Source organism: Protobothrops mucrosquamatus, unplaced genomic scaffold (genome assembly GCF_001527695.2).
Source record: "Protobothrops mucrosquamatus isolate PMUCROS unplaced genomic scaffold, P.Mucros_1.0 scaffold499, whole genome shotgun sequence".
Classification (NCBI taxonomy): Eukaryota; Metazoa; Chordata; class Lepidosauria; order Squamata; family Viperidae; genus Protobothrops; species Protobothrops mucrosquamatus.
In genome coordinates this window covers 343,356-365,724 of record NW_015386815.1, presented here as the reverse complement: position 1 = coordinate 365,724, position 22,369 = coordinate 343,356, and the positions used below count along the sequence as shown (strand labels likewise).

General features: G+C 38.3%; 1 protein-coding gene across 1 annotated transcript; it reads left to right on the top strand.

Moving 5' to 3' along the window:
- Positions 1-3,379: 3,379 nt before the first annotated feature.
- On the top strand, positions 3,380-20,563 carry MFSD9 (major facilitator superfamily domain containing 9). Its single transcript, XM_015816789.1, has 6 exons — positions 3,380-3,505; positions 5,457-5,544; positions 9,704-9,747; positions 14,931-15,060; positions 17,316-17,525; positions 17,975-20,563. Exons 2-6 carry the CDS (start codon positions 5,475-5,477, stop codon positions 18,763-18,765), a joined length of 1,245 nt encoding a protein of 414 aa, XP_015672275.1. The 5' UTR covers positions 3,380-3,505; positions 5,457-5,474; the 3' UTR covers positions 18,766-20,563.
- The last annotated feature ends 1,806 nt before the right edge of the window (positions 20,564-22,369 follow it).

The following is a 22,369-nucleotide window of genomic DNA, read 5'->3' as shown; positions in this document are numbered from 1 at the left end:
CAAAAGTCTTGAATCCTGGATTTTGGAGACATTTTGTAAGTTAGTCCATTAGGCTTGGTTCAAAAATTGTTGCCATATGATGCACCATTTTGCCCAGTTAAAGAACATGACAATGAGAGTTTTAGAGTATATAGATGGATTACATTACTGAAACACCCACCATTTACAGGAGAATTACAAACACCTAATATAGATAGACCAGTTAATCACAGAAGATGAGCTGGGAAAAGGCAGCATTGTGACAAGTATGTTTGACTTGGATGTAGAAATGCACACATTAGAATATTCTGTTCTGTTCTGTTCTAGTCCTAGTCCAGTGGTGGCGAACCTATGGCACGCGTGCCAGAGATGGCACTTGGAGCTCTCTCTGTGGGCACACCTGCCGTTGCCCCAGCCTTGCCTCCCCCATGACCCCCTCACCAGCAGCCCCCCTAGAGGAGAGTCGCCCCCAAGTGTGGCCCACGCGGAGCAGCGCAGCCAAGGACATGGCAGTCAGGTAGACAAGACTCTGTCCTCATGCCTCATCCCGCACAGTTGATGCTGTGGGGCGTGGGCAGAGGGCGTGGCCACCATGGCGCTGCTGGGCTGCCTGGGCGATCTGCGGTGGGCCCTGGAGGCGGTGAGTGGCCCTGCGGGCAGGTGGGATAGGTGATGGGGTGGGGGCAGAGCAGGTGGAGCGGGGGCAGAGCCAGTTTTTGGGCACTCGGTCTCTATAAGGTTCGCCATCACTGTCCTAGTCCTATTTCTATTCTATAATAGAATAGAAATAGAAATAATAATACTAAAAGTGTAAATTAGCTGGACTTATATTATCTCAAGGATTATTATGCATTCAAGTGTGAGTAGCCATATTCCTATTAACAGCATACAATACAGCCTGCTACTCAATGCTTTTTTTCAAAAAAAAAAAAAAAAAGGTGCCGGAACTCACACATGTCATACAACCCGCCTTGCCTACCCTACAAGGTTCCATCCAAAAAAGGTGCCAGAACTCTGTTCTGGGCGTTCTATGAGGAAAAAAAGCCCTGCTGCTACTTATAATGCTAGAGAAATTGATTTTAAACTATTTGGGGGGAAAAATATATGTAACGTTACTTCTAAACCTACATATAAAAGGATTGGTCTGATAGACATATATTTATTTATTTACATCCTGCCTTTATTATTTTTATACTAACTCAAGGTGATGAACATGTCCAACACTCATTCCTCCTCTTATTTTCCCCACACCAACTCTGTGAAGTGGGTTGGGCTAAGAGACAGTGACGGGCCCACAGTTACCTGGCTGATTTTCATGACTACAGTGGGAATAGAAATCATGGTCACCTGCTTTCTAGCTTGGTTTCTTAACCACTAGAACAAACTGGCTCTTTTAAAAGACATATGTATCCTTAGAAGATCCCTTGCTGTATTAATTTATTAGATTTGTACACAGTCAGATCTATTTGGTCTCACAACAGCCTACACATCAAACACAATTTTAAAAAATCAAACACAATTAAAAAGACCAAAAGAGACTGAACAACTCAAAACAAGAAACACCACCCCCCAAAACAACAATCTGAATTGCACAACTAAGTTTAATACCAGATAGTAGGCAGTTGTATTTGTATCTATTGCAGCTTTTAAGTGTTCCTCAAAGGTAACCCCACATAGAGCACATACTATCTTTAGTGAGCTGTAATGAAGGTGTGGGTTACTATTATAAAGTTCAGATAGGGCAGAGTAATAACTACAGTACTGTATGTAATGTGGACAGACTAGTCAAGTTAGTATTGCCAGATAATTTCATTAAGATGCTTTAGGGGTTAAGATATGGGTTTAATTATGCTTAATGTTGAGCAATTGGAAGATAACATTTGTGCCCATATTTTGAGTTTTTATTTCTTTTACCCTATCCTTTTATACTTTAAATTTTATGTCAAATAGTGTACTTTATTTTAACTGGGATGCCTCTGACACAAATAAACAAACCCTATCTTGAAAGCAGAACTTTGAGTGTTATGTTTTAAAGCAGGACCATATCCTAGGGAAAGTACAACAACTTAGGAAATATCTATGATGTGTATGATTTTGATTTTCCCTTCCCTTCACCTTTAATAAAATATTTAAATTCTACAAGTTAGATCATTTCCTGTCCTGGGTTTAAATTGCTTCCTCCCCAGCACTTTATCTTTTAGTGTTGTGAATTATATCTGTAAAATTTAAGCCTCTGAAACTACTTCACAATACAGTAAAAATAGCTCCTATCACAGAGCCTTATTGTGAATTTTCTGTTTTCCCTTCAGCTACTGCATTATAGTTGAGCTTCAAAAAGTCTAAGACAAACTTATCCTTAAATGGCAACCAGAAATTCAGAGGTTGATGCTTTCTTCAAACTATGCGTCCAAGACTGTTTTAATCCCATGCTTTTATCAAGTGTTTAAATTCCATTGACTTCAATGGCATCAAAATATGGACTCTGTAAACATAGGTGCCATCCCGCTGCATCTAAATCCTATAAAGGTAGTCCTTGATTTATGACAATTGACCCCCAAATTTTTGTTGCTAAGTGAAACATTTGTTAAGTGAATTTTCTTCCATTTTACGACCTTTCATGCCATAGTTAAGTGAATCACTGCAGTTGTTAAGTTAGGAACACGGTTGTTAAATGAATCTGGCTTCCCCACTGACTTTGCTTGTCAAAAGGTCACAAAAAGTGATCACATGATCCCGGGACACTGCAACTGTCATAAATAAGTCAGTTGTCAAGCATCTGAATTTTGATCATATGACTATGGGTACTTCAACGGTTGTTAAGTGTAAAAAAAACGGTCATAAGTCACTTTTTTCAGTGCCGTTGTAACTTTTAACGGTTACTAAATGAAATGTTGTAAATCGAGGACTACCTGTAACACTAATTCCACCTGAAAGATTTCTTTCGTTTTGAAAAACTGAATGAACACCGTGAATTCATTGTCCCCATTCTCTCTCCTTGCAATATGCCTTGAAGAGGCATTCAAGACCTTGACAAATAATCCTTTTAATGATATCCAGCCTCCAGAAGAGCACAAGGTGGCCTAGAAGGGCTTCCCAAATCTCCGCAACCCAACTAGGCGCATTCTGAGAGAAAACTGTCACTGTTCTTGCTGCCGTTGTTGCGACTTCACTGCCCGCCTAGCCTCGCCTCGCCCCGCCCCACATCCCTGTCATCTGCCTACGCGGCGACGCCGGTCCGCGGCTGCCTTTCGCTTCTCTCCCCCTCGCTTGCCCGGTTGCTTGCCCGCCCGCGAGAGGCGGCGCGGCGCCTGTCGAGGGCGTGCCGGGCTGCGGCGGGGATTTTCCCCCCTTCGCCCCGCGACGCATGGAGAATGGGGGCGCCGGGAGCGACCCGCTTAGCCCTTTTCTCGAGGAGGTGGAAAGGCCCCAGGCGGTGGCGGTGGCGGCGTCGTTGTCGTCGTTATTCCGAGGCAGGGCTGTTTGGCCCAACCGATTCTTGCTGTGTCTGTACGCGGTGGGCTTTCTGGTGAGCTGGCGAGGCTGCGCGGCCACCGCAACGGTTGAAAAGCTCGGCTGGCCCCGTGGGCCGCCGAGTCCGGAGCCAGCAGCTTCTTCCTGTCACTCGGTCCTTGCCTTGGGGCGACTTTTTCCGCATTCAGCCCTGAAAGTGGCGGAGGCTTCCACTCTGCATGTGTTCAGAGGCAGCCTGTAGTCCAAGTCTTGGCATTGGAAGAAACGCAAACTTCCGAAAGGAGCAGAGTTGGCAGACTAATCAAGGATGGGATGGTGGGGGGAGGAGAGTCATTTGACAATTGGAAGTTAGGTAACATGCTTTGTTTTTCTGCAGAGAAAGGTCCGGTTGCTTTGCTGACATATTTTTATTGATGAGGACATAGCCTTTCTTATGTTTACCTGGAACTATTTTTAAGTGGTAATCAATATGCAAATAGGAAGCACAGTTATTCATTTATTTGTTTATAAATTTTTATGCCGGCCATCTCCCTTACAGGAGAAACTATTGCTGTATTCAGTGATTTCTGATCCTCCATCCAATGAATACTGCAAATAAGAATACCATATAACCTGATCATTTTCATTTGTTCACTATTTATTCAATTTACCTTCATTTTTATACCACCCACCCAATCAACTCTGAGTATCTTAGTTAAATAAAGCATGTTTAGAGACTTTCCATCTCTAAATACTAATACCAGCTGTCCTGCTTGGAAAGTATAAAGGGGTGTTGGTTTACTTGGACTACTTTTAAGTGATTTTCAATTACGATAACTGAATGCATGGCAAAAGTAACATCTAACATCTCCCTGTTTTGCTGCCCAAAATTTCCCCAAACCCCCAAATTGTATTCTAATACATTTTCCGTTCTTCTACATTAAAAAAAGAGAAACCACAATTTTTCTCTGTCATACTACCATGCTCAATTGTCAAGCAAGAAAAAGAAAATGCTGCTTATGATTACTGGTGTATTGGTTACTTTGAGTCAAAAACAGGTTGGCAACAAAACTTACATTTAGATTAATTTTCTGATATATTGTGGGTTAAAACACTGAAGGCTAAATATATCACAGAATGAAAATTATGGCAGGATTTCCAGTCCCATGTTGAATATGGAGTAAATCAACAATAGGAAATTGAAAGGAATGTGCATGGAATCACCAGAGGATTATAGCTTTTGCTGTAACATTTGGTTCACACTTCTGAGGGCTGCAATAATTTATTTTGCCTTATTCCACATGAAACTAGTTTGTATTCAACTAGCATCATTCTGGAGGATTTTAATCAGAAAAATATCTTCTCTGTCACATACAGTGTCTTTTATTTGAGAATGAGAATAATGAATCTGGAATTCTAGCCTTAAGATGCCTTCTATAAGTGACCAGTAGTGAATTCCTCAAATCTATGGCTGATTTTGCGTTGTGTATTTTTTTAAGTGCAATATTTGCTTTGCAATCTCTTAAGTGGTTTAGCTTTCATTACTAGTTTACAACATTTCTGGCTGTACCTATTTGGGTAGAATAATGCCAGTGGAGATGTACATCATGGCTAAGAAAGATAACTGAATGCATAATGCATAGTAATGCATTATGATTATGATTTGGTAGGATTAGTGTATGCAGTTTTCAGAAAGGCTCATGGAGACATATATAATTTTATATTCAGAACCAATGTGCAACTTTCTGCTACAATAATCTTTGGCAAGCATGGTTGAGAATTTAAGTCTGAAAATATTTCTGAAATTGATTTTTTGAAAAAAAAAAAGCACTGTAAGCAAATATTGCTAAGACAAATCCTTTCTATTGAATACTACAGAAAAAACAAAATCTTGTCTTTCTATTCAGGAATTATTGTTATACGGAAGTGATAAAATACAGTTAAAATGCCTGTCTATGGATTGTTATTAGCACGTTAATATTCTACACTTACGTTTTTTTTAAAAAACCTTTGTTGTCTATTTCCAGGATTTCTTTGGTGTCAGTATGGTTGTTCCCTTGTTAAACCTTCATGTGAAATCTTTAGGAGTGAGTTCAACAATTGCAGGAGTGGTAGGTAAGCAGGCCATTTTTCTTAGACTAGAAGCAAATCATTTTTCAGCATAAGTCCCTTGGTGGCGTAGTATGTGTATTGTTGTAACTTACTGTTATTTAATTATATTTTATAACATGATATGTTATTTCTTGTGGTTACAACAATAAACTTACTACTCTTTATGAAGATTTTTCTTTGTAACAAAAGATTACATGGGGTATAATTTAGCAAACATTGGTATGTAGAATCTTACTTTTTCACCAAATGAAATTCTACATTTAGGCGAGAAAAACCAAATGCACAGGAATAGTATAGGTCACGGATCGGCAACCCATGGTTCTGGAGCCGCATGCGGCTCTTTCAGTCTTCTCCTGCGGCTCCCAGTCCTCCTCCGCCATTTGCAGTCCCACAAAAAAAAGTGGGACTAAAAAAGTTCAATCAATCAATTCCAACTTCTCACGAAAAAAAAAAGATCTTGCGAAGTTGGAATTGATTGACTGAACTTCGTTTGTTTGTGAGACTGTCCACAAACTTCTTTCTTCTTGGGACTGCACGTGGCGGCGGTGGAGGAAGAGACAGAGTACTGCTGGAAAGAAAATGCGTGGGTCAGATGGGGTGCGTGGGGGGAGGTTTCTGCCAAGCATCGTATGGAACTGGGGAAACGGGCTGGGTGGGGGAAGCTGCCAATGCCACTGCCATGATCCCCCTCCCCAGCCACCCAGCCACCATCGCCGATATTCTCACCTGGCCTCACGCTCTTCTTCTCGTCTTCTGCACTCAAATCAGCTGCTAGCGGCTTGGATGGCTCTGCTCCGTCCGAGTTGAAGAAAGCTGCTTTCTGCTGGCCTCCGCTTTCTTCAACTTGGATGAAGCAGAGCCACCCAAGCCGCTAGCAGCCACAGCTGGAAGAGCTTCAGCCGAGGCTGCTTTACACCTTCCTCTCCAGCCTTGAAGCCGCTTAGCATCGTCGGCTGCAGAAAGCCATTCTGGCTCTCAGCTGTGCTCAAGCAGTTTTAATAAATGCCTCTGGCGAGACCCTATCAGGGCCCGAAGGAAAGGTCAGCTCTTTCTAGCCGCCACGTGCTCTCGTCCCACGGAGCGCCTTTTATGTATGAGGCGCCCGCCTCATTCATGCCCTGGAGCGCGAGGAAGGCGGCCAGAAGCAGCGGTGGAGGCACCTTCCCACTCGATAAGGCTGATGCAATGTAAAGGTGCTGTGGGCTCAATTCCGGCCGCCCCCTTCCCACCTGGACCTCTCCTCCAATTAGTTACTCGGGTGCAATAGCCCCTCCTCTTCAAGAAGACTCATCCAACTCTACGCGGGGGATTCTGGCGAAGGGGGCGCAATGAGCGTGAGGGAGATTGGAATTTGTTAGATTTTCCCAGTAAGTCGTTTGCTGGGAGGGAGAGAGGGAGGGAGAGGGATGGAGAGAGAGAGAGAGCGCATGTGAACTGCAGTAGAGGCTGGTCTCTTCCCAACCCAAATGGTGAAGCATCAATTTGGTTTCCAGACATCTTTTCAGAGCCCTGGGATGCATCTTTTTGCAATGTCTTTATTTGCCTTGAGTAGTTCTTTATTTAATTAGCGATGCAAATTCAATCCAAGAATTATGTGTATGGAAATCATTATTCTAAGAATTAGAAAGCAGCTCAAGAGGCAATCATCCTGCCTGGTGTATCATGTGAAGGGGCTCTATCAACTCTATGTTGGATATTGTCATCTTCTCAACATTAATTTGGCTGCTCTAGACTCATTAGCTTCCAAACCAAATTTAAGGGATGCCGCAAAGCCACAGCCAGGTGGACAGGCCTGCTCTGGAATATATTGAATTTAATTTTTAAAAGATTGGGAAAGGAAAAGCATGTAAAGCAAATTATTTTGGTCCTTTTACTTTTCTTGTTTCCTAGGAACTGTCAGACAGTTATTGAGACAGGTGAGTGGCAGCCACCCCCTTTTAAAAGACAAAAAGGATTGGAATTTGTTAGATTTTCCCAGTAAGTGGTTTGCTGTGGGGGGGGGAGAGAGAGAGAGAGAGTTTGTATACATAGCATAAAGGTAAAAAAAGATATATGCAGTGTTATCTTCATTTTAGATGTCAAAAGGGTTTTGCGGCTCCCAGTGTTTTCTGTGGGAAACAGGTCCAAATAGCCCTATGAGTGTTTAAGGTTGCCCACTCCTGGTATAGGTGGTACCTGGCTCAATAGTAGTAACTGGGAGAGGGATCTTGGAGTCCTAGTGGACAATCACTTAAATATGAGCCAGCAGTGTGCTACAGCTGCCAAAATAGCTAACACAATCCTAGGCTGCATTAACAGGGATAGAATCAAGATCATCTGAAGTGTTAATATCACTCTGTAATGCCTTGGTAGGACTACACTTGGAATACTACATTCAGCTTTGGTTGCCACAATGTAAAGAAGATATTGAGATTCTTGATAGAGTACAGAAAAGAGCAACAAAGATGATTAGGGGACTGGAGGCTAAAACATATAAAGAACGGTTGCTGGAATTGGTTATGTCTAGTTTAATGAAAAGAATGATTATTGGGTGACATGATAGCAGTGTTCCAATATCTCAGGGGTTGCCACAAAGAAGAGGGAGTCAAGCTATTCTGTAAAGCACCTGAAGGCAGGACAAGAAGCAATGGATGGAAACTAATCAAGGAGAGTAACAATCTAGAACTAAGTAGAAATTTCCTGACTTTTAGAGCAATTAATCAGGGGAACAACTAGCCTCCAGAAGCTGTGAATGTTCCAACACTGGACATTTTTAAGAAGAGATTGGGCAACCATTTGTCTGAATGGTATAGGTTGGTAGTGCTGGCTCAATGGTCTTGAAACCGAGATGAGCATTGTCCCCTGTAGTTCAGGGCTTTTCAACCTTTTCACCCATTGTACCACTTTTAGGATATGGCAACATCCGAGTACCACCAGTCGCCTAGCAAGGTGTCAAAAACTTGATGACCAAAAAAAAAAAGGAAAAAAGTGATAAAGTACAGATAGTCCTCGACTTACAACAGTTCGCTTAGTGACTGTTCAAAGTTACAATGGCACTGAAAAAAGTGCCCCCCAAGCCACAGCCGAGCAAGACACCTGCCTGCCCGCCCGGCCACGCTCTTCCTCCGGTCTGAGGTTTTCATTATTGTGAGCATTTCTGTTGAGGATTGGCAGCGGGAGTGGGGTGGGGGGTGTTTGGTTTTTATTCCCCCCATCTGCTGGGTGGTTGCAGCAGGTTTTGGTCACTTCACTTGACCCTGGGACACTGTGACCGTCATAAATATGAATCAGTTGCCAAGCATCTGAAGGTAAATCACAAGTAGGCTGCACCCACCCTGGAGAGGCTGCAACATTCCAGCTGATCAGCGCTTCTTCTGGGCTCAGCAGAAGCGTCAGGATCAGCGCTGAGCTCCAGCTGGAGCCTGGTGCTGATCCTGGTGCTTCCGCTGAGCCCTGACAGCCCTGCAGCTCCAGCCATCTCTTGCTCAGGCTTGTGCGGTGCTGCCACCGGTTCAGCTCATTCCCCTCCCCCACTACCACTTTTCTAGGATGGTCGCGTACCACCTGCCAGGTGCCAATGTACCACAGGTGGTACCCGTACCACTGGTTGAAAAGCCCTGCTGTAGTTGGCAATAACTAATGGAGTATAATCTGCAGGGACTCCTTACTTTTTATAACTGAGCTTTCAGGGAAGACAGACACATGGACAACCAACTTTGTTGGGAGGCACTTAGAAACTAAATCATTTAAATGTTTGATAAATCATTTAAATGTTTTCTCCAGTTTTAGCGGTTACATTACTTATTATCTTTTTCCAGCAGAAACAGTACAAACTCCAGTGTCTTTAAATACAAAAGTTCATAAAAGTTCATAAAATCAAATCTTCCACAATAGTGGACCCTTCTCAGTTTTCAGCAGTGGCTTGGCATGTTTTCTGCCACTAAAAAATAAAATGGCAGTGGATGTTGGTCCGTATTCTATTTTTTCCAAGTGACTTATATGTGCCACTTCTTTCTTCTTTTCACGCGGTTATTGAAGCGTTTGTTCAAAAAAAAATAGTTTTAAGAAATGTATCTGGCCAAATGTATTATAGTGATGTCAAGAATAATTTGCTTTCTTCCTACTGAAAATCTATTGCAGAATGATCATCTATATATTTTTATTTCACTATTTTTTCTTCTAGGATCTTTATATGGAATACTCCAACTCTTTTCCAGCACCTTAGTGGTAAGTTTATATTCTTAATTCATAAATAACTACTGATTTTTTCAAAGGTTTGGAATAGTATGATGCTGTAAAGAGAATGTTGTATTTAAAATCTGTTCTTGTTTTGAATTGTCCCTGCAATAAACTGGGTTTGTTTCTCAGACAGACCTTTCTGTTAAAAATATTTGTATAGCTTTATTTTACTTTAAATATATTTTATAGTTTTGAAATTGAAAGCATTGATTTAAAAAATGACACTTTAAAAACAGGCAAATCCAAGCCAACTTCCTGTATTATCATGCTGTTATTGGACAAATTACCCCAGATGTGGTTGAACCAACCTTACTTCTGTTTTAGAGTTATTCCACTGGCAATATTGCAAGTGGTTGCACTTGATCAAGCTTATATGACCTTAAACATCAAGTAACAATTGGGCTATTAGTACTTGGAAAAGAGATCAATTGAGAATACCAAAGCTGGTACCTTGGAAGATACAAAAATACCTTTTATAAAGATATTTTGACTTTGAATCAAATCCAATCTTTATTACGGCTACACATCAAAATAAAGATGAAATATAGACAATATTTTTAAAGCTAAAAATCCTATGCATCCTGGATATTTTTACAGTATTGGTGAGATGAGGCTAGCACAAATGTCTCTGTAGTACAGGCACTGGAGGAGCATATGCCCTGTTCTTTCTGTATGTTCAGAATCACAGCAACAGTGCCTCATCAGGTAGGAAACTTTCCTTTATTGACCTTCAAGGACAACTCAGAGAAGGGCATGACACTGTGTGAGAGTGAAGGCGCACCGGTGACTGGATACTTTGAGGCTGATTAAGTATATAATGGGAGAAGAAGAGTACCTGTTGGATTCACTGGCAATAAAGGTCAGGAAGCTGATGAGGTCCAATTAGTGCTCAGTGTCTGCTGTATACTGTTTAATAAGAGTTTTGACTTGGTCGTATCGAATACTGAGAAGACAACCTAGATAGAAGCTGATGAATGTGATTTTAGTTGTCCCTGCCTTTTTCCATCTGGACTGAAAGTCATCCCTACTAGTTAGAGAGGTGAAGGAGAATATTTAACTTTGACAAATAAAAAACCATAACATTTTTGTACTATTTTCAAGAAAACTATAGGGATCTATCCAAGAAATTGATTCAATTCAAGAAAACTTTATTTTTATTAAATATGTAATTCCTGCAAACAGTGACTATCCCATTGTTTTGTCCCAGCCTTTCTGTTAGCCAATACTTAGCTTTTAAAAAGTACACGTATCCTTCGCTCCAATATAAAGATTATAGAAACAAACATTGTTCATCCCTATAGCACAATCTCATTTTCTCTAGCCATAGCCATATGTAGCTGGTTCTATATCTTTAAATACTATTATCAAGATTTTTCTGTTATTTGCAGCAATGTTTTCTTCTCTTTAGATATCTATTCTTTATTCAGGCAGGTCTCAATTAATGCAGTTAATAAACTCCATGAAATAGTCGTGTTATTCAAATAGCACTACTTGAAGTGATATTTCTGTGGAAAATAGCATAATTGATTCCAGCTGACAGAATAGGAAAGTAAAAATTTTAAACATAATTGTATATATTTATTAATGAAATACAGTGGTACCTTGGTACTCAACTACTTTGAAATTCATTAAATTTGGTGCTCAATTCATTTTGATGAGAAAATTATGTTCCAACTTGTTTGTTTGGTACTCAACGCACAGGCTATAACTTGTCGTTGTTGGTTGCCTCATGACTCGCTACCCTTTCCAACCAAAACAAAGGGTGACACATTAGTCACATGATAGCTCTTGCCCTGTGCACATCCCCTTAAAGTATTATCTTAGCTTCTGTGGTCACCTTATGTATTTTTGTGTGTGGGGGGGTTCTCATCAGTACAGGTAAAGGAAAGTTATTATATTTAATATAGTAATTTATTAATTTTTAGTTTTATTCTCATGTAAAGTAATGATATACAATCCTATCTTTTTACATATTGCCTTAAAATGTGCATTGTCTTTGGCTTGGTAATGCATTAAGTTTATTTATATTTATTTATATTACTCTTTATGGGAAAATTTTGTTTGGTACTTATCATTTTTGGTTCTCATTGCACCTCCAGGAACCAATTAACAACGAATACCAAGTTACCATTGTAATGTATAAAAGTCAAAGAGGTTAACCCCATATCCAAAGCATACCTGCTATCTCCTGCAGTTCTTCAAAATGAACCACTTCTTTTTTATTTTTCAATATTTGTTTTCATTCTGCAAAAACAACAGTTAGCATGTAAAACTCATTATGGCAACTGCACATGCACTAGCCTCAACCATATATGTGCTAACCCCACAGTAACAGAATTTTGACTTTCATTAAATGGGTCCTTGTATCTATTTGAACATTGCAGTAAATCAAATTTTGCCCTAACTGTGACCTACCTGTAATTTACCTTGTTAAGCAAAAAGGTATTTATTTATTTGTCTGTCTATTTATGTTTGCTTGTTTATTTAATCTGTAAAATCAGTGTGATATAATGGCTAGGATGTTGGAGTAGGAATGGGCAGATTCATACAGATCTAACTCTGGCAAGAAAATTCATTTAGTGATTTTGGATCAGTCATTTCTTTCAGCCCAACCTACCCTACAGGGCTGATATTTGGTGAGTAAAATAAAGAGAAATCCACAGGTCCCAAGGAAGAGATGCAATATTGGAATTCAACATTATGGAAACACAAGCAATAGAACACAGTCAAACTAGAGTCTTGGACTTTAAGAGAGCTAATTTCAATAAACTTAGAGAGGGCTTGGGAAGGATTCCATGGATGAGAATCCTCAAGGGGAAAACAACTCAAGAAGCTTGGGAAATTTTGAAAAGTGAGATAATAACAGCCCAGTCTAGCACAATACCAACAAAGAGGAAAAATAACAGCTCTCAAAAGAAACCAGCATGGCTGCATAAAGAACTCTCTGATAAATTGAAAGATAAAAAGGACAAGTATAAAAATTAGAAAGAGGGGCACATAACTAAGGCAAAATATCAGCAAATAGCCCGAGCCTGCAAAGATGAAGTGAGGAAAGCTAAGGCTCAAAATGAACTAAGGCTTGCAACCAAAGTCAAAAATAACAAAAAAAGCTTCTTTCAACATGTAAAAAACAAGAAAAAATGAAGGAAATGATTGGTCCATTAGTGGGTGAAAGTGGCAAGAAGGTGATAAGCAACAGGGAGAACTATTTAACTCGTTTTTTGCATCTGTCTTTACACAAAGGGAAAAAACAAACCAACCTATCAAAAATAGTGCCATAAAAAACAGAATAGAAACACAAGTTAAGATAGGCAAGAAAACGGTAAGTGAGCACCTGTCCAGCCTAGACAAGTTCAAATCGCCAGGACCAGATGGATTACACCCCAAGGTTCTCAAGGAACTAGCAGATGTGATCTCAGAACCATTGAACTATATTTTTCAAAGATCCTGGAGCACTGGGGAACTACCAGAGGACTGGAAAAGAGCTGATGTAGTTCCCATCTTCAAAAAAGGAAAAAAATGGATCCAGGAAATTACAGACCTATCAGCCTGACCTCAATACCTGGGAAGATTCTGGAAAAGATAATCAAACAACGAATCAGCGAATACCTACAGGCAAACAAAGTCATTACTAAAAGCCAACATGGGTTTGTCAAAAACAGATCATGCCAGACAAATCTTATTGCATTCTTTGACCAAGTGACAAAATTAGTGGATCAGAGGAATGCTGTGGATATAACTTACTTGGACTTCAATAAGGCATTTGATAAAATAGATCACAACCTACTATTTGATAAGATAGAAAAATGTGGGTTAGACAGCATCATCACCAGATGGCTGATCGGCCGTACTCAGCATGTGGTCCTCAATGGAACCGCATCTACATGGAGGGAAGTGTGTAGTGGTGTGCCCCAGGGCTCTGTTCTGGACCCAGTGCCCTTCAACATCTTCATCAACGATTTGGACGAGGGGATAGATGGGGAACTCATCAAATTTGCTGACGAAACCAAGCTGGCAGGAATAGCCAACACTCCAGAAGACAAGCTTAAGATACAGGAGTATCTGGACAGACTTGAACACTGGGCACTATCTAACAAAATGAAATTTAATGGTGAAAAAAGTAAGGTTCTACATTTAGGCAAGAAAAACCAAATGTACAGGTATAGTATAGGAGGTACCTTGCTCAATAGTAGTAACTGTGAGAGGGACCTCGGAGTCCTAGTGGACAATCACTTAAATATGAGCCAGCAGTGTGCTGCAGCTGCCAAAAAGGTCAACACAGTGCTAGGCTGCATTAACAGAGGGATAGAATCAAGATCACATGAAGTATTAATGCCTTCGTAAGGCCACATTTGGAATACTGCATCCAGTTTGGTCACCACGATGTAAAAAAGATGCTGAGACTCTAGAAAGAGTGCAGAGAAGAGCAACTAAGATGATTACGGGACTGGGGGCTAAAGCACATAAGGAAAGGCTGCTGTAATTGGGTATGTCTAGTTTAATGAAGAGAAAGACGATGTGGTACATGATAGCAGTGTTCCAATATCTCAGGGCTGCCACAAAGAAGAGGGAGTCAAGCTATTTTCCAAAGCGCCTGAAGGCAGGACAAGAAGCAATGGATGGAAACTAATCAAGGAGAGAAGCAACCTAGAACTAAGGAGAAACTTCCTGACAGAACTATTAACCAGTGAAACAACCTGCCTCCAGAAGCAGTGAATGCTCCAACACTGGAAGTTTTTAAGAAGAGACTGGACAGCCATTTGTCTGAAATGGTATAGGGTTTCCTGCCTGAGCAAGGGGTTGGACTAGATGACCTCCAAGGTCCCTTCCAACTTTTTTATTATTATTATTATTGTTATTGAAATCCTTGAGCTTTATGAAGAAGAGCAGGATAAAAAATTAATAAATATAATATTAGTAAATGTGTTAGAAATTTACAAATGATAGATATCACATGTTTAGATGTACCGTAAGTTATTGGGAAAATATGGGTAAAGATAGGAATAAATAAATTAGTAGACAAGTATTAGACAAGCCAGAGGATTTTAAATTATAAGGAGCTTATTATTTATCTCATTGGATCTTCTTCCCACATCTAAATTTGAATACAATCTATACATGATTAATAAACAGATATGATGATCTCAAAACATTTATGTTTTCTTACCCAGGGATCTTGGAGTGATCTAGTTGGAAGACCTCATTGCCTACTTGTATGCATTCTCTTCAGTGCAATAGGTTATTTTGTGCTTAGTATATCCACCAATGTCTTTTTATTTGCCATTGCTCGGACCTTTGTGGGTAAGTTTGTATTTCTCTATTCATATCCAAGTTTAATTCATTAGATAAAGGGGAGGAAGTATCAGATTGCCATTTTAATTCAGAGCAACTGTAATTATAAATTGATTGATTGATTGATTATATGCTATCAAGTCAATATCTATCTTAGCAACTACATAGAGAGCAACAAATAATTGTGGAGAAAATCTTACCTGGTTGTTCAGGTCTTCTAACAGTGAATCCATCATCAGAGTAACTAAGTCCATCTGCGTTGCTGCTAATCATCATTCTTCTTACTTTCTTTAATATTGTTTTATTGTATTATAAGATGCAAGCAATGCATTAAATTAATTAGGTGCAGTAGTATTTATACATTATTAACTAGCATTAACTAGCACTATGATGATTTGGATTACTTAAATGTTTAAATATAAGAAAAAAAATTAATACTGACTAAGGTTTCTGAGATGTTAATGAGCTTATAATTGTTTAAATTTACCTGTAGAGCTGAATGTAGCATTGACAGGCAATTGCAAAATGCATTAAGTAATTTTGTAATATAGTAATATTTATGCCTTAAGTTTAATGTTTAATACTAAACTTTCCAATGTATTATTTTTGTTGTCTACACATATTAAAAAAGAGAAAAACAGTGCAGAAGGAAAAAATACAAGTTGCTTGAAAATATAGATAGGTATTTGGTTTCTAATTTCCCTTCTTTATAATTTCCCTTCTTTATAATTTGATCAATTTGCAGTATTTATAAATACTTATATCCTCTTAGAAACCAATTGTTAATGTTTATATTTGCCCTGAGTCCTACGAGGAGAAGGGCGGGATATAAATCCAAATAATAAATAAATAAATAAATATGGCACATATGGGAACTATTCTTGCTTTAATTGTCCTTTTCTTCCACCTTCTCTAGACAGCTAGATCTTTACATGATATGTCTGAAGTAAGATAATTTGAGTGTGATTATTTGTTAACTGATTCATTTGTTTGTTTTCTTGGCTGTCTGTAGTATTCTCAAGAAACTCCCAACACCAAAGTTCATAAGCATTAATACTGCTCCTTTTCTCCTTCAATCCAATTTTCGCTTTTGTAGAATGTCATAGGAAATAAGATGGTTTGCACGATTCTGATCTTTGTAGGTGTAAACAGAATATCTTTTCCAAGGTCTTTGTGGCCATTCTACAAAGTGCTAGTCAACAGAATATTTCTTCTCTATTTTTCTATTTTCTCTATTTCATCTTTTGTTTCCCCGTTAGGTTCTTCTTTGAACAATGCATTAGCAAATAATTATTGCTGTCAGTTTAACTATTGGGTTCTTTAATAACTTGTTGGTTGAAAATGTCTTTTTAAATAATTATGAATCCAAATGTGTATAAAAAGTGAGGTTGACAAAACCAGTGTCTTTAAACACTCTGTCACAGTTAAGAGTTTGATGGCTTTCATCTCCCAGCACTCAGACCCGCAAATCAATCACTGTCCTGAAGCCTCCCCTTGAGGAGCAATCCTCTGCAGCATATGCAGGTGTTCTCTTATCTTCTTTTTATCTGGAAAGGATCTGTTAAACCAGTCTTATCACCAGTCATTGAGTCTTTGTTGACAAGTCTCTGCTCTTCTGGAGATATCTTGGTTCAGATTACTCAGAAGTCCAAGAATAAGACTATTTATGATTAGTACTACAGGTTCTGCTAGCATCAGATATATAATTATGATGTACAGCTTGTTGCTTTGCTAGATAAGTAGGATAATGCTATTTGTTCCTGTCTTGCTTGTAGATAGTTAACAGGATATAAGATTAGCTAGTCCTTTCACTACTGATTTTTTCAGTTACGAGAACTGTGCACACTTACCACTAGCATGATCAAAAAATAAACGTATGACTAATTTGCTGCAAATTAATGCCATACTATTTTTCATAAAAATATTTAATAAAAATTATTTGATTTGCAGCTGACAAACATTTGATTGAATTTTTAATTAGCATCATTTTGTTCTCCATTTTGCTTTTATTTACAAAACAGGTAGTCCTTAGCTTACAACCATTTCGTTTAGTGACCATTTGAAGTTATAACAGCATGGGAAAAAGTGACTTATGACCATTTTTTACACTTATGGCCATTACAGCATCCTCATGTTCACATGATTAAAATTTGGGCACCAAAATTTGGGCAACCATGTTACTAACTTAACAACTGCAGTGATTCACTTAACAACTTGAATTATTCAAATTTTGCTTCTCTACTTATCTTTTTTGTTAATTTTAGGTATTTTCAAACATACACATTCCGTTTCCAAAGTACTCATTTCTGACATGGTTCCTAAGAAGGAGCGCCTCTTAGTAATTGGATATTTCAATGCTATTTCGAATTTTGGTTTCATTTTGGGACCAGTTGTTGGAGGCTATCTTACAGAGATGGAAGGTGGCTTTTACCTGACTGCATTCATCTGTGCTTCCATCTTTGTCTTGAATGCTGGTATGTGATTTGATTTATGCTGATATTTTATACCTGAATTACCAGTTGGGCAAGAATTATATTTCTGGGAACACACTTCTTCCCCTGATTTATCTTTATCTTTTATATTGTTTCATAATTGCAACAATATGAAATTGCAATTGCAAGTAACCTACCAATTACATGCTCCCTCCTCCAATTGTAAAAAATAAGGGCAGTATATTAATCAGATAAATAAATAAGATTAAATTTTGCTGCAGATATGTGTCTATGCATGAAAACTATTTGACTGTCTTGAGAGAAGAACTGCTTAGTTCAAAGCTGTGCCATTGCATTAATAACATTTTAACAATCGGCAGTACCTAATGTGCAGCCGTATAAAGTGATTGTGCAATGACCATCAGATTATGTCAAGAAAACGTGTAATAGAGTGTCATGGTGTATAACTCCTTGGTCAAATTCTTTTGCAGTTGTTTTTTGGATGTTGCTACGATATGGAAAAAAGATGCACAGTCATGAATGGACCATGATTAACAAAGCCAGAAGTATTATTTCAGAAGAAGTAAAGCACAGCCATCAGACTACAACTTCAGCTTACAAAGCTATGTCATCTGTTCATCGTAGGAACTCCTCTTGCATTGAAGTTATGTCTGTGCTGAAGAGGTTGGGCAGTGTTGCAAATTCTAATCTGTGGGATATTTTTTTGGTACGGCTCCTGATGTCTGTTGCGGTTATGCTCTATCATAGCAATTTTGTCTTGGGCCTTGAAGAAAGGTTTGAAATGAAGCCCAAACTCACTGGCTACCTAATTAGCTATAGTAGCACACTTGGAGTAGCTGCTGGCTTTCTCCTTGGACCTATCACTAAATATTATAGGCACAATACTTTTGCTATGTTATTGCACTCTACACTTCTTACCTGCCTGTTTATGTTTCTGTATTCTGTATCAGAAAGTCTTTGGACACTCATTTTGTCTTGTACATTTTTAGCATTTTCAACCACTGTGGGACGTACATGTATTACAGAACTTGAATTAATCCTGGGTGGGGATCAGGCCAGTGGTATGCTTATTGGTGTTGGTCAGTCTGTTTCAGCTGTGGGTCGCATAATTTCCCCTCTTCTCTCAGGTGTTGTGCAGGAATACAGTCCACGTGGCCCACCAATTCTTGGAAGTCTGTTGGGGATTTCAGCAATTCTTATCATGGTCTTTAATAAGTCACGATATTCTGTCAGAAGGACCATGAAATTTAAAAGTATGTAATGACTTATTTACAGTGATTTCCTTAAAAAAAACCAGAAAAACTCTCAAAGGAATGTTCTTCAATGTAGGGAAAATAGAAAATTATAAAACAGAGCGATAACATTTTAAATCAAACTGAAATCCTTTAAAGAAAAAGAGGAACCCATGTTTTCAGCTTCCTCGTGTTTATGTAGAATTTGGACCAGGGATTTTTTGATGGCACGTAATACCATTTTTCAAACCTTTATTAAATGTTGCTTTGAACATCAGTGAAGAAAATGGAAGAACAACTGCCATTCCAGCAGATATTCACTCTCACTGCATAAAGGCTTTGAAGAGATGTTAATTTGCTTAATGGCAAGTTGGTTGTTGAGTTTAACCCCCAAAGGATGACTTTGTATTTAAAAATAGCATTCATTTCTCAGTCAGAAACAGATTTGTTCAAATTCTTCTAAAATGAGTATTGGAACTGAAAACTATTTTTGATCATTCAGTTATCAAGATTTCACCAGGTGAATCGAGCTCCTTTTAAAAGTACATATTTAAGTAGTCACAGTTCTGTTTCCATAGTCTCTTTCTTCTTCATATCAAAGATCAGCTGCTTCAATTGAAACATTTGTTTAATCAAGCTCCTCACAGTTTGAATACAAGCTGCTATTTATTTAATACAAATTTGACATTGACAAAGCCTTGTAAAAGTGCTCACTGCTGAACATAACTTACCAACTTCATGCTAGAGCCTTCCATATGAAGACTAATATATTTCTTTGCAGCTGGAGAAAGGCACAGCTTTCATCCAGTGTGATAGGTCAGAATAATACAACTCTGTTTTAATATTTGGAGGAGAGGAGTATGATTTTGCAAAAGGAAATGTTTCTAAAGAGAATTGATTTCACATTCAAAGTATTTCACATTAACAGTATTTGTAGATTTATCTAGCTGATTAAAAGAAAATAAGAAAGAAGGAAATATACATTATGTTCTTACCATGAAATTCTGATTATTTCTATCATCAGCCTTACTCTTATTAATGTTTTTCAACTTTTGTATTGAACACTCTTCAACTCTGTTTTTCACATTTTAAAATGTATAGACTTTTATTCCCAGAATTCCAGTAAACTCAACATCCAATGTCAAAGTTGATTTGCTCATAACCCAAATAATACTCAACAAACTTTCTTGTGAAATTCAATCCAGAAATCTTGAGTTGGTTACTTAATATTATGTAACAAAAGTATTTGAAAAATATTCAACATACTTTTGGAGTACTTGAAAGCCTCTAAGAAGTTGTACTCAGGGATTTTGTGCTATGGTACTATTTGAGATGGTTTTGAATTGATTCTACAAAGGTTTGGTTTCAAAATTGCACTTCAATATTGGTAATGGAAAATAAAAGGAAAAAGTAAACCAAGATGATCTATATGTCATTTGTTCAGTTGCTGTCCCATGTGATATATAAATGTATATTCGTTGTTTGGTATATGTTGCATTCCCATTTCAAGAGGATTATATCATTTTCATCAAACAGAACACTATATTGCTCTTGAAATAAAGCAGCAAAAGTTTTACTGTCTTGACTAAACATTTTGAAGAAGTTTTATTCTAGCAGGCTATATTGCTGTCCTGTTCTCACTTTGTTTCGATATATTGTATCTTTGAGGGTTTGGGATGTAGACAACAGTATGTTGGCTTATAATATTGCCTCTAGATTGGAGAACTAGATGTTTGCATAGAATAGCATGAATATGCTCAAATAAAAATAAGCAATTGTGTTTATGGCATACTGTTCAAATGTGCTAAAATTAGCCAGTACCATCCTCATTATTGGCAGCTTCCTGGAGCCCATCAGGAAATACTGCTTCATCAATGGGACTGGCAGCATGCCCATTCTTCCAAATCTCATGGACAGAGCCATTGGGGCTAGGTAATGTGGCCTGATGCCACATAGAATTTTAAAAGTGACAACCAGTATCTTTACAGTGTTGTGAATATTGTGGGGGTTAAAGAATGGGTAAGGCTGAGGGGTAAATAGTGTAACAGGAAAAGGTTAGAATAGAGATGTATTTTGCTTATGGAGTGGCTATAGAGTTGCCTTAATGTATTGCTAAAGATACCGTATATAAATAACAATGGGAAGAATGCTTATTGTTGCCCTAGGCCTCTGGTGACGAACCTATGGCACATGTGCCACAGGTGGCACACAGAGCCCTCTCTGTGGGCACGCGCACCGTCGCCCCAGTCCTAGACCTTCAGCTGGGTTTTATAAAACCTTTTTGCTTTAGGTCTCCGCCGCCGTGTACAAAAAAACCCAAAAGGTTCAATCAATCAATTTCAACTTCTCGTGGAAAAAAAAAAGATCTTGCAAAGTTGGAATTGATTGATTGAACTTTTTAGTCCTACCCAGTCTGCCGTTACCACCGAAGCCACGCCCACCCAATGGGCCACGCCTACCCGGCACCCGGCGATACATAAGTGGGTATCTCTAAAAGGTTCGCCATCACTGCCCTAAGCAATGAAAAAAATAGTAAAAGTAAACTTTATTTTTAACATTTTAATTTTAAAAATTTTAAAATACTTCTATTTTAAAATAGAACTTTAAAATTCTATTTTAAAACTTAAAATACAGCCAGTTTGGTGTAGTGGTTAAGGGGCAAGGCTAGAAACCAAGAGACTGAGTACTAGTCCCGCCTTAGGCATGAAAAAGCTGAATGCAGTGTGAGTGGTGTATCATAGAAAAGCTTGCATGAGGATAAATTGAATGCTTAATTAATGGTTCAACATTGAAAATGGAGTAATTCAAGGATGTGTAATGTCTTTTTAGTCACCTGATATGGACAAATATATAACATATGCTTGAGTTGATAGAATTGTGTTTGTTGGAAATGTCAGTGTGCAGGTAGTTTTATATGCTAATAATATGTTAATTGAGGACACAAATGATTTGTAGCAATTGTTAGATTATGATGCAATCTGGAGTACTGAGCTGAAAAATAAGGTATTGGGTACCATGGTAGCAGTGCTTGACCAGGAAAGTTGAGTGAATAGCAAGTTATAAGTAAATATGAAAACTAAAATTAGTAAATCTATATGCCTTGATGAAATATTTATGAAAACAGGAAAACGGATAGAAAAATTTTAGTATGTGCTAATGCTGCTAGAAAGGTAGTAGGTAGTATGTGGTCTCTTGTGAAGAAAAAATGTTTGTTAAACAAAAACGCTTGTATGGGAATGAGAATCATCTACGTATTAAATATCAGAGTAAGTAGCATGCAGTAGAAATGGGGTGCTAAGAATTGCATGTGGTAAAACAGGAGATACAGTTAGCAGTGCATAAATGACTAGTAAGATCACTATGGATGAAATACTTTGAGATGATTTGGTCATAATAGCCGACAGCTGAAAAAACTGGGAAGGAAAACTGAATGATCAAGAAGAAAGCAAAGTCTGATAAAGTTATAATTTGGTTGAGCTAATGACAGCCTCACAAAAAGATAAAAAAATGTGCAATATACAAAACAGTATATGATTGTGATAAAAATAAGAATGGTTTGCAGCAATAGAAAGATATGAGAGGCATAGTGAATGTGTTGGTGTATTCATTGGAATATTGAAGGGTGTATGTATG